Source organism: Eutrema salsugineum, unplaced genomic scaffold (assembly GCF_000478725.1).
Source record: "Eutrema salsugineum unplaced genomic scaffold, Eutsalg1_0 scaffold_10, whole genome shotgun sequence".
Taxonomy (NCBI): Eukaryota; Viridiplantae; Streptophyta; class Magnoliopsida; order Brassicales; family Brassicaceae; genus Eutrema; species Eutrema salsugineum.
Window position 1 is genome coordinate 9,530,419 of NW_006256908.1, and position 13,580 is coordinate 9,543,998.

The 13,580-nt window shown below is 36.3% G+C and overlaps 2 protein-coding genes across 2 annotated transcripts; both read right to left on the reverse strand.

Moving 5' to 3' along the window:
* Positions 1-1,218: 1,218 nt before the first annotated feature.
* Positions 1,219-4,076, reverse strand: LOC18026784 (protein NRT1/ PTR FAMILY 5.5). Its single transcript, XM_024148148.1, is given in 5 exon segments — positions 1,219-2,133; positions 2,223-2,431; positions 2,433-2,717; positions 2,803-3,017; positions 3,831-4,076. Coding segments are annotated over 4 exon segments (1,521 nt in total). The 5' UTR covers positions 2,977-3,017; positions 3,831-4,076; the 3' UTR covers positions 1,219-1,280.
* Positions 4,077-8,007: 3,931 nt separating this feature from the next.
* Positions 8,008-10,913, reverse strand: LOC18026785 (glycerol-3-phosphate 2-O-acyltransferase 6). The gene is made up of 2 exons (XM_006410949.2): positions 10,220-10,913; positions 8,008-9,083 (listed from the first exon to the last, which is right to left on the reverse strand). The coding sequence occupies exons 1-2, from the start codon at positions 10,853-10,855 to the stop codon at positions 8,214-8,216; spliced, it is 1,506 nt and encodes a 501-aa protein (XP_006411012.1). The 5' UTR covers positions 10,856-10,913; the 3' UTR covers positions 8,008-8,213.
* Positions 10,914-13,580: the final 2,667 nt, after the last annotated feature.

A 13,580-nucleotide genomic window follows, 5' to 3' on the forward strand; every position in this document is an offset into this window, starting at 1 on the left:
AATAAATCAGGCGATGCTAAAAAGAAAACAGTATTAAACTACAGTTTAGAGTGAATTATATATTTAGGAATATAAGCTAAAAGTTTATATGTAAAGTGTAAATCTAAGATATTTTATAATTTGTTGTGGTGACGACAAATCTGTAATCGAAACCTGGCTTTATGTTGCTTTCTTTATTACTCTATTTTCCCAATAGTTTTATTTTTTTAAATGAGTAGATGACTGACTGAAGTTCGAAGTTGACAAGAGAATGAGAATCTATAGCGAGTCTAAAGAGAGACCATAAACAAAAAGCCATAATGATTGATATGCTTTTGTTCCACACCAATTTGGCAATATATATTAAATCTTCTGTCTAGGTTGCTTTATGTGAATAATCACAAAATTTTATATTAATTGGCAGTACAATGGATTAATTCACGTCTTTTAGTTTTATATATGATCTTTAGGTTTTATTTTTGGATCCTAATACGTGTGATCTCAATATAAAGGTTTTTTAATCATAATTTTCTTTCAATTCAGTTAGACTCGTTTAAGCTGATTGAAATTTGACAACTCATAATTTAATTAATATAAGTGAATTGATCGGTATTTTTCTAATGAACTACTCTATTTTTTCATTGCAGAAATCTTAATAGCAAAAGTTTGCATGTTCCGACGGCTAATATATCGCTATTAGAATTCTAACAATAAAGATAGATGCATTTTTCAACATTAGGAACTTTTTAAATTATTGGTGAATTTGTTCTTTTAAATCGATGTTTTGTGGGTTCCATTTTGATGCCATTTTTTCTTTCTAAGTAGTAAATCCTACTTTTATACATCTTTCCAAAGGAGGTATCATTTGAATATTACACTTTGAGCTTACAGATGAGATGAAGGATTAACTATTACCGTATGATTATGAATCTCGTGTGAAGCAGCAGTGAAGTGAAGCGATAGAGGCCAAAATTGGATGAAGATGAAGGTTTAATCTGAACCATGTTTGAGAGATAAGTGTCCTGGCCTGTTACTTAATACGAGAGGTATCTCCATATCTGACTTTGAAGGAAGACCATTAATACAAATTTGATTGTTTTGGATGCTTCATGGACATGACATGACTCTCTCACATCAGGAAGATAAAAAGGCAGAGAAATCACTTGTCAACTATTAACATATCATGCCGTTTAGACAAGACTGAGCAGCATAGCGTGCCGTTATTTGTCTCAAGCCACAACTCAATCACCTCATCTAGCTCATGGACCTATTAGTACATACAATTGAATATCTTTGGCACATCAAAGTACACAAAAACCGATCGTTTGCCGATCATTTTCTTGCGCTGCACTATCTTTCTTGTAGCACATTGTGTACCTATAAGTTACGGAGAAATACAACAATAGATTGAACATGCTCAAAACTGTTAAAACCCAGTAGTAATTATCCAACCGGCTCTTGTCTATTGTGTCTTGAAACCATCTGCCTCCGCTAACTCTGCCCACCACACTAACAAGAGCTATATTGCTCATGATTCCGACACCGCACAAGCCCACGTTAAACAGAACCATGTATTGGCTTAACTCTTCAGGGACTGTTTCTTCTAGGTAAAGCGCAAAGCTGTTCTCGTAGATTCCAGTTATTGACCCGAGCAGAATGTACTGTGGGAGCAGCCAGAAAACACTCATTGGGACGGTTTCATTGAGCAAACCTTGAGTTCTAACCACTTTGAGCCTCCTGGACTCAACGTGTGCAGCGATGGCGCAGCAGAATATCGATAGGATGATGGAGACTGGTATACCGTATGGCGTCTTGGTTTGTTTTGGTGATTCGTGGCCAAGGCCGTTGCGTTTTGCAGCCATGACGCATAGTTCCCGTGATCCTAACCTTGCAGCCTCACTAAAGAGTAAGAGGAGTGGGAGAGGGAGATTCCAAGATCCGAACTTGGAGTCCAAATTATTTGCTTGTTCGAGAAAGAAAGTGTTACCGAGGGAGAAGACAATCCCGGAGATGAGAGATGTTGTGAATAATGGAACCGTGCGTACGACGCTTTTGGTCTGCTCCACTTCCGTGACCCTACAAAGCCTCCATCTGTTTTTCCTCTGTTGTTCCAAGGACTCTGTTTGGAGTATCATCGCCGCTTTGTCCAAGCACCTGAGTTTGATATCCAAGAGTTAGCAAGGAGCTACATACATAAACAAGTAAACAACACAAGAGCTTATTAAGTCGCTAATGTATCAAACCTCAAGCTACTTGTGTGAGGCTTCATATCAGGATCACACTCTGTCTGTTCATAAAGCTGTGTTGAGTTGTTCGGGTAACGACAAGACATTTTGGAAGCAGAAGCCGCAAAGACACGTAAAACTGTTGTCAAAGGGCTTCCAACTGGTTTCTCCCGTTTGTATGAACAAGCACCGGACAGAAAAACCAGCATTGCTAGAATCTCGCAGCCCAGCAGGGATCGCGAATCTAACAAACCATGGACTTATCTGAGGAAGTGCAATAGCAGCAAGCAAAGGGAACACAAAATTCCCAACGTTTCCAACGACAAAGCTAGTGAGCATGGCCGGGTTTCCCTTGTTCCCACTGTCTTCTAGTTGCTCTTCTGTAAACACTCCCAAAGAGATCGACCGTCCAAATATACCAACGGATATAACAGTTAGCGCTACGTAGAAAAGCCCCTTTTGTCCTCCACCAGAGAGTATTGGTGACGCTGATATTGCCAAGAACCCGAAACCCTGAACATACGAAAGAGCGTAAGTTTTTCACTTAAGAAAAAACCTAATCATATACTAAAAAAAACAAAGGAGGTCAAGGTCTTACGAAACTGAATGCTAAAGTAGAGAGGCAGAGCATCCAAAAGTGACCAATAAATGCATCAACAAGAAACTGCATGCCAAGATGACCAATAGCTGATACACCAGCAAACACATTCACAATTGCAGCTGCGTCCGTGAACTTGAGCTTCATCTCGTTCGTCAAGTATAGCATCAACATCCACAGGGTAAACCACGCAACCGTAAAAGCCCATGATAGAACTGACATACATGAGAGAAACAAAAACAAAAACATAATTATCAAGAAAACCAATACAGTAATGTATAACATAACAATGGTGTTTTAAGGCATCTAACCCAACAAGTTGAACAGACTCAAGAATTGACTTAGATTTCATCAATGGGGGATCTTGGTTAAAAGATTAAATGTGTTCCCCTCCCATTAATGAATTACTATCAAACAAGATCACAAAAGAAAGAAACCACAGCTCAACTTACCAATGACTCGCAGAAAAGACGCCATTACTACTACATCAGCTAAGTACTTCTCATGTGGGAATACCAAAAAGAAAATCAATGACAAACAATGCTACCAACAAAAAGAAACTATTTTAGCTCCAGAAATACAAAATCGACTGAATGAAATCAAGATATGAAGATACTGATCAAATTTGATTAAAGAAACAAATTGAGCAGGAAATTCAACAAAATGCCAATGGAGACAAGAAGACGTGCTTATATATTTTATATAAATTTTAAGAGACCGGCTTAAACAATTTTATCATCCTCTATTAGTCACAACAATCCACAAGGCTGGTTTTATTGATCATGTTATTTTATTATATTCAGAAATCTGAAGATAAAATTAACAATTTTGTAGGAGACCAGGACTTTGTTTGCCAGTTCATATCAAGCTATAATTATAAGATACTTGTAAGCCAAATAAAAATAAAAATTATAAAAAAGACGAGACAAAGGTTACAGAACACTTTCAGAAGTTTTTAACCGGGGAAAAAAAAACCACTTTATCAAGGAAACCAACAAAAAGTTTTCACCAAACATTCTCAGTCTCACCAATGGAATCCGACGAATCTGAACATCATTGGATCACTCGAATCTGAACATACACCTCAAGCATTGATCTTTATCGCCCGCTCGGGAAAAAAAGAAAAGAAAAAAAAGCCAAGTCAGACGGCGATGGAGGAAGAGGATAGCGCCTTGCTGCAGTCTGCCACCGCTTCTCTCATGGTTTACGATGAGAGATCAATTATTCAGTGACGGAAAGAGAAGGAGGACAGAGATGCGCCGGTGAAACGAACGGCGATGAACGCACCACCGGTGCAAATTGACTCGAGTATAATTTGGGTCACGTGGATCAAAATAGGTTTATTAATGGGCCTTCAAGCCCAGAGTAGAATCAATGTTCGAAATCTAGCTCATAATTTCGAATAATCTTCGACCAAAAAAAGAAAATTCCAATAATCTCTTATGGGAGGGAAAATTTATTAGATTGTCGAATAACGGCTTTTCCAACCGAACCAAACCACAATACCTAACAAAATAAGCAACCACTTGGAAAACTAATTCAAATCTAAGTTAAATTATATATAATTTATATACTGTTTAAATTTATCAAAACATAAGACGGTGAACCTAAAATCTTTTAGTTCCAATCATATATAATGATACTCTGCGCCAAATAAACCATGTATATATATATATATATATATATATAAAAAACTACTCCATCCAAACCAATTTATTTTGGATTTATCAAAAAACTGAAAACTAAAATCTAACAACCCAAAACTAGAATAAAAACTCTACAAAATTCTCCAAGTATTAATTGGAACCTTTAGTTTCGGGCTTCTATACTCTACAATTAGCTTTAAGCATTCGGTTTAAGAAGACTTACGGGAAAGCGGCCTATTCATGCCTCAACTGGCTTCTCTGGTACCATTTGCTACCTGTACTTTTTAGCTGTGCTTACGCATACCTCAACTTCTAAAAATGTGAATTTTCGTACCTATACTTTAATTTGTTTGGCTAATTCATGTCTTGACTAATTCTCCGTTAGTCAACCCCGTTAATCTGTTAACGGACGCTGACTCATTTGCCACGTGGGAATCCTCGTTGGAACGGGCAATACGACGTCGTTTTATATGAAACTGGGTTTAAAAAAAAATCCGCAAACTTGGAGCCTTGAACCCACAACCTGTTTGTGTTATAACAGAGCCCAGAACCACTAGACTATATGTGCTAATCGATAAATCATCCCCAGTTAATATATATAAAATAACTTCACAACCCTCATTTAAAAAAAAGTAATACGACGTCGTATTACTTTTACGTGTGTTAAGAAGGATCGATATTCTTTCTCCTCTTCTTCGTCGATGTCTATGTTCAAAATTGGGGATAACTTCTCAACTAGAGTTTAGGGGTTTAGAATTGCTTAAGACATGAATATAATATTGCAAAACGATTAAAAAATTGAAAACAAATATAAAATTTAAAAATTAGATTGAAAACCTAAACCCTAGATTTTCAAAGTACCTCATTTTTTAGGGAAATTGAGTCCCCAGATTCGGAATTTTCCTCAAATTCTTCTCCTTCAACCAATTTCATCAAGCTCAACCATATCTACCACCATCGTCGTCCAAAATCGGGATCAATTCGAAGGGAGAAGCTTTGGAAGAGGAAGAAGAAGATCGATTCTGGTTAAGAGTAATAAAAACCAAACGACGTCGTCTCATTTTTTTTAATAATGGTTATGAGAATTGTTTTATATTAATTAATTCTAAGATGGTTTATCGATTAGCATACATAGTCTACTGGTTCTGGGCTCCGTTTAATTGCACTCAGTGCAGGGGTTCGAGTTCTAGAGTTTGCACATTTTTTTAAAACCCAGTTTCATACAATACAACGTTGTATTACTTGTTTTTGAAATGAGGATTGTGAAGTTGTTTTATATATATTAACTGGGGATGGTTTATCGATTAGCACACATAGTCTACTGGTTATGGGCTTGGTTATAACGCAAACAGGTTGTGGGTTCGAGTCTCTGAGTTCGCAGATTTTTTTTGAAACCCAATTTCATACAAAACGACGTTGTATTGTCCCTTCCAACAAGGATTCCCACGTGACAGATGAGTCAGCGTCCGTTAACATATTAACGGGGTTGACTAACAGAGTATTAGTCAATGCATGAATTAGCCAAACAAATTAAAATACAGGTATGAAAATTCACATTTTTAGAAGTTGAGGTATGCGTAAGCACAGCTAAAAAATACAGGTAGCAAATGGTACCAGGGAAGCCAATTGAGGCATGAATAGGCCGCTTTCCCGAAGACTTACTGTTGCTTTGGAGCTCGGCTTCCTTTGCATAGTGGAGTTAAGAGTTTATTCTTAATTCTTGTTCATTTCTTTTTTCGAATACGGATCTAAATATAGGTCTTAAAGGGTGTTATTAACTTTTAGTTGTTTTGAGATTTTGTAAAACGAGTTTTTCTTTGACTTTGTCTCGAATTCGAAGTCTCGTCAAGAACCAGGTCCACATTACTTCTACTTTAAATACTCGGTTGAGCTGAATCACATTTTTACGGCACGACAGAATGAAATACTGTTTATTGCAAGGTAATTATTGTGGTGTGCCCAAGATTTGAAATGAAAGTTCAGATCGGAAACTTATTGGAACCAATTGGGTTGCAAACTTCCAAATAAAAGTAAATTGGGGAATAAATATTCGCAGAAAGGAGAGGTTATTATCGAAGCCCAATGGTTGTTCAAATATTTAAGACGCTGTCTAAGTAGATACCCTCGTGATGAATAATAATGGCCGAGTCGTAATCATACTATATATAGTAGACCCGACATAGGACATATATTTTGATCATCTATTCATTATTCCATTTATAGATATAGCATCTCAGTAGTATATTATGCTATAGCTACTAGCATTGTTCTAATACGAAACCGATGATTAACTAGATGTACTTGCACAGACGTATACAGAATTATATGACCTAAATATCGAACTATGATCCACCTAACTAGATTGGTCATTTAGATTGATATGCGTTTTCTTGGTAGATCGACTAAAGAGATTTCTGGTAAATACCAGGCAACTAAATGATATGTAGTAGAGTATAAACAATGGAAATTCATTGTACACACAACAAAAGTGTCAATTTAGGCTTGGTTTAAACTTAACATCAAAGAAAGTTAGAAAACGGACAAAATTGTATATTTGGGATATGTTACTTTCTTTATCTAAAAAGTTAGCATTTAGCAATGATCAAATTATTTATTAAATTTCTTTTTCAATCTTCCATTTATTAAAATCAAATTATTTTTGAAGTGCAAAATGTTTTTATTAATAGATCTAACATTTAGAATTGAAGAAAAGAATATCTAACATCTTTGTTTTGTCAACTGATCACAGCTAAAAGTTAAAATATTTAAGATTTACATATACGTTTTGGCATTAAATCTGAAATCAGAAAATTTGGTGGAAATTTTTGATTATGTATTTTGCTGCACTATAAATCAAGTTTTGGGTTTGCAATCATGAGTCATAAGTCATAACTATAATCTTGAATCCATATATTTCTAGGTGGACTGACTTTTCATAGCTACCAGACCTCTACCTCACCAGCCAAAGAGCTCCATAAGTCATAACTGGTCCACCGTTGGACACAGCTGCCAAATTTCATCTTTTCCTTGTTCTAATTTTAACATGTCGCATGGTCTCGACTTAAAAAAAAAAAAAAAAAAAAAATCGAAAAAAACACTTTGAAGAGGTGTAACGAGAGTTTTCACCCTTTTTTTTGTTTGTTTGATGTGATGCAATAAATTTTTTGTTTGTCAAAACAACTCTTTTTAGTGAAACATATGAGTTATGATCGACTTATAAGATTATTGCATCGCTGTATATTCCTGACAGGATCATGATCGGATATATTAGCTACTATAAATATATACATACATGTAAGTAAATTTAATTTGAACTTTAAAGGTTATAGTGGTTATGACATTACATTCAGACGTACGTACGTCTGCATTCTCCAGTGGGTGTGATACAGTTTATCTGCATTCTCCAGTGGGTGTGATAATTGATCGTTAGTGGTTAATTATGAATTTATGACATGATATTACATTCATATGTACGAAATGTCATCGCACATGTCCACTTAATGTTTTATAAGAAAAATTATACGTTTACACTGTTAACAAATTTTATGTACAACCGAGCATATCATAAATTTTTTCTTTCTTAAATCGTTATTATACTAAAAGTAAAACTTGAAAATATTACAAGAAACAAGTATCAAGCAATAGAGGACAAAAGAAAGAAACTTATCAATTCTTTGCCCCTTAAAAAACCAGCCAAATGAGAAAAAAAAAAAGATTCAAATCGGTGTATTATTTCTTCATTTGATCTTTTTCTCCAATCAATAATCATATCTTCTCCCTCTTCACCGGAACCCTACCGTCAGTACCAGCGAGCATTGCGTACTTATCCTTTCTTGTGAAATTGGTGCACTCAAACCCTAACGTTCCTGCCAAAACCCTCTGTATGTAATTCGCCACCTCAATCGGCGATTTGCCTCCTTTACACGTCAGCTCTGCCGGAAGCTGTTTGAGGAACGTGATCTCAAACGTCGGAATCGGGTTCATGAACGCGAAGTAAGGATCAAGAAGCTTGTAGCCACGTGTGGTTGTACCATTAAACATGCTTTGTTTCGTGTTGATCGCAACGGGAACGATCCGGTCAGTGAGCTCGGCGAAGAGTGCGCTAAACCGGAGGAGGAAAGGCTCACGGCACGTGGTTCCCTCGGGACATATCACGAGATCTCCTTCCTCCAAGAGACGCCTAATGTTCGCTGCGTCTTTCTCTCGTTGACGAGTCAACGCAACGGCTTTGATAGGAGATATCAGCTCGGAGAATTTGCTGATGCTGTAAGTGACGCAGCTGATTTTCCGGCCAAGAGCGACAGCTGTCACCACCGGGTCAAGGACGGTCCGGTGGTTACATACCAAGAGGTGGCCTGGTTGGCCGGGTTTAGGCGGCGGAGGAGGGTGGCCGTTGACGATTAGTTTGATTCCTGTGAGCTTGTAGTTGTAACGGGCGATGCGTTCTGGTAACGGAATATTCGTGTAGACGCGGATGAGAGATACGAGGAAACCAACGGGGAGCCAAAGGAGAGTTAACAGAGCTACTAACGGCGTTGGACGTTGGACTAACCTGCCCTCGTGGAATATTATGGGGCTTAAGAGTTTGTTTCTTGATAATGGTTCGCATTTTGTACGTGGCACCATGTAACCATCCTGCAGTCAGTGATCACATATGTTAATATTAATTGAAGCACAAAAAGTGGTTGTGATTTTGTACGTAATTGTTTAGTAGCATGCACTTTTCGTTTCTTTTAATTGTATAGGAGATGGAGATGCGACACCAAAAGTAGTCACGAGAGAGACATGTACGTGTACAATCAGATTTCCTAATGTTTAGAAAAACATGTACCTAATTACATAGGATAGTTGATTAAAAATTTAAAAAAAAAAACGAAAGGAGGGTGATAAAACGAAAACAAAAAAGAGAGATGATCATGGCTTTTACATGAGGAAACAAAAAACGGTGGTTCGTGTATGAAGAACCTAAGTAATTATTTTATTATAGAATTTCCAAATTTAGAGGTTCCCAAAAAACTATATGAAGATATATATAGGCTTATTAGCATAAGAAAACGAAAAGAAATTTTAGAAATGGTCATTAGTAGATATGAAAGTCAATCAACTAAACGATGATTACTTTTTTTAGTTGCCAAAAATAAATAAATAACTGGAGTGCTATATCTCTAAATAAAATATCGTGTTATTTAGAGTAAATCAGTAGGATATGATATATATATATATAATAATAATAATAATATATTATTCAACCAATTTTATGATGAGGATTCAATCTTGTAGTTGAGGTTCATGGTTTAAGTTTTTCCACTATGATTTCAATGATGGTTAATTACATATGAACGTTTTAAGTAGAAAAAAAAATCCGAGTTTATACAGGTTACGGGATTAACCAAATTTTGAGACACCTCATGCTAACAAAAAAAACATATTATTTCAAACATAGCACCCATTTTTTTTTCTTTTACAAATTTTTTTTTTAAAATGTCTATTTACCTAATTTTATCGGCACTTAGTACTACACATTTAAAAAAGAAGGAATAAAATATGATTGGCCAAAAAAAATATTAGGAAGGGTAGTAAACACCATAGGACAACACAATAACTATTATCCCCAAAAAGTTGCACGTACGTCCAAGTTCAATAGACATGTAGTTGTTATATACTCATAATGTCGTAAATATAGTATTTAATGAGTTAGACAGTAATCAAGAGATGATACGAAAATGACATATCAAACAAATGAAAACAGAGAATAAAATGGCGAAAATAACCTTGCAGATGGACATGAAATCGTGGTCTGTCTTACTATCGCCAAGACCCAAATCAGGTAAATCAGACGCAACGCCACCAAACTCTCTCAAAACGGCGTCGCGTTTGTGTTGAGCGACAAGTACACCGGGTCTTCTAACGAAACCGGTCGCCCGACCCGATTTGGTGACCTCTAGCTCTGTTCCAAGAACTTTATCGACTCCAAGAAATGTTTTCACGAACGGCTCGACCATGATCCGAGGACTCGCCGTCACTATGTAACGTTTCCCGAACGTGTTGAAGATACGCCACGTGTCGGGCCTCACGTCCTCCGCGTAGAACCTCGGGAGGACAGAACGGACCACGAGCTCGACGTCTCGGATCTTGAGACCGGCAAAGGTAATAAAGACGAAAACGTTGATGGCTAGAGTCTCTGAGACGGATAGGTAAGTGAGGTAAACGAATGGCACGGACGCGAGTAGGATCAACGCGCGGAGCAAGCTCCCTGCTTCGAGTGCCACGAGGAAATAATAAGGAAATGCGCTGCGAGAGATTAGTAAAGTCCCGTCGAGATCGGCGGCCACGGTTTGGTTCGACCGGTCCTTAATGTCGTAACTTGATATCGACTCGAAACGTCGCCGTTTCTCCTGCGCGCCCATCAGAGAATAAGGCGGAGATAGAGAGAGAGAAGAGAGAAGAGAGAGAGAGGGAGGAAGATTTTGGAAGGTGAGAATGGATATGGATTGGTGAATACTTTTTAGGAGTCTTGTTTATATAAAGAGAAGCGAGAGAGAATGGGCATGATTTTGTTGTTGTGGTGGTTTGATATCAGTATGCCAAAGAAATATATGCTTTTGATTTTTCAACGGTAAAAGAAAGAAAAAAACCCCATGCATAATAGATAAAAATATCTGTGTGACTATAACCGTTGGTATGTAAATTAATTACTCGATCTTCTTAATACGTAAGGAAGTGATTTGGAGATAATAGTGGCCAAAAAAGTGGATATCAGAATTTTGATTAATTAGGGAGAATAGTTAATTGTGCAGAAGGAGTAGTTTGAGACGTGTGAGAGAAATGAGAGTTAAAGTTGGTGAAGACCGACACCAATTTATTGATTAGCAAGAAACTATGATAATTTTTTTTTTATGTTGTTAAAGGCGGCCCAACGCGCCGCCGCTTTATTGTTAGAGCATCCACTTCTCTTAATCTTTAGCTTTCTTCTTAAACTGTTAAAATCTTGCCTATAACACTGATATTTAATTTATTTTTTTGTTTTATGAAGGTTTTCGTGAACTTTGTTTAATTAAGATTAAAATGGTGAGTTGCAAAATAAAAGAAATAAATTAGCATTAACACCTATCTTTTACGGAGATTTTAATGTATCGTACTGATTTTAAAGAAGTCATTATAATAGGCTAAAATTAAAACACACCACTTTGGTGTGGTGTTTAGTTAGTATAGTCTTTCTGTTGTCGACAAGGTCACGTGATCGATCTACGTCAATTCCTTAAGTTAGTATTAGGGCATCTTCAACGGAATATCACTTGGTTATCACAAGTGGGCCTCTGTTTATTTTTGAGTTTAAAAATTAAAAATAAACCCAATTCTGATGATACGGTATGACTGCACTCATCCTATTGAACCCGTATCACTGAGTATCATCGGACAGATGGCAAAATATTATTGGGCTATGTGGGAAGAGAAACTTTTTATCGGTATTTCTTCCCTTCGAAGAATATCGCGACCAAAATATTGCCGACGCCAGACACCAGTTAATCGATGGGATTTCAATTTTCTTCGATCCGTGTTGGTCACTTGGCAATCAGATTCCTCGTCATCTTTTGTGCTTCTTCACGAATCTCGTCGATTCCAGTGCCCTAAAATCCAAATCCGACCATGGTTGCAGTGCCCTGAAGCACTTTCATGACTACAAATCAAAAAGTGCGCTTACCTGAAATCAATCGACCGATGCACTAATCAAGATTTCATCGATTACCTCTCCTTCCTCTATTGTAATTTCGATGGATCTTCCCTAGTGGGTCAATTTATCCTTCTTGTCCTCTTCTACGTATTGGACCATACAACCTTTTTGAGATAGGGGTTGTTTATTCAATCGGGTGTTTGGTTGGTATAGTTATTGGTCGGTATAAGTTTTTTTTTTATAATCTCAAACACAGGTTCATGGTTGGAGGTGAAGATTTGGTTGGGGTTCATCAGAATAAAAATTAAAAAAAAAATTAATTAAAAAAATCTTATGAATCCCTCATTAGGTATCAGGGTTGGAGATGCCCTTAGTGTATTACACTGCCTAATGTTCTGACATTAGGAAGCGAGTTTTCTCGACCATATTTTCAGTCATACATGGTCCCTTTTTCACCGCTTAGAAAGTGAATGTTAACAAGAAATTATACTTTCGTCAAAATAAAAAATGATATTGTACTATTACTAACGACTATTGCAAGTGAAATAATTGAAAATTTACAAAAGTTTTTTTATGAACTGAAAAAAAAGATAAAGTGCAGGGATGGTTGTTATACTCCTAATTTGATTTTCTTTTCGGTGGGAGGGATGTTTTATGCTATATTATAAAATATTAACAAATGGTAATCCTATGGGGAGATCAAGAATTTAGGATCTATGCCAGAAACTCTCCTAGTTAACAAAATAAAACTTACAACTTTTTTCTCAAAAATCTGTGGTGATTTTTCTGAAATTTTCTAAAAATTTGAAAGTTTCTCTCTTCAATAACGCTGACTAAGATTTTACAAAATTTGAAGGTTTAATTAAATGGTAGTTATATAAATTAATGGAATAAATATAATGGAGTTTATTCGGCTCATTCCTTTTTAATATAGTAGAAAGAACAATTTCTTTTATTTGTTAATAACTCCTTTTTCCGGAATGTATGAAAATTTGTCTCTTTTATATATGCGTTTACATTATCGATTAAATTTCAAAACAAAATGAACAATAAACAATTCTGTTCTCTTTCACTTCTCTAATTATACAAGCATTTGCACTCTTAAAATTATCTCTATTATACAGTTTCCAATGGGGAACAGAGGAAGGCCTCTTATCTAGTGTATGTCCTCTTTAGATGCCTAATTGGTGCTAAATTGGTATATTTCATTTTCATGTCCCTCGCCTTGAGTCGGCATTTTCGTGTTAAGAGAAATTAATTGCAAACTGCGACGTTCCGGCCATCGTAAGAGTACTATCAATCTTTTTATACATCATTTTTCTTCATTCACAGGATTATATAAGGTTTACTATATCAGGTACGTAAATTTAACATATAACAATCCAACGGTTTCTTTGTGGCATTCTCTTCTAAAATTCGCGTATTAAATTGATAAAATGATTTACGTTCACATCACATTG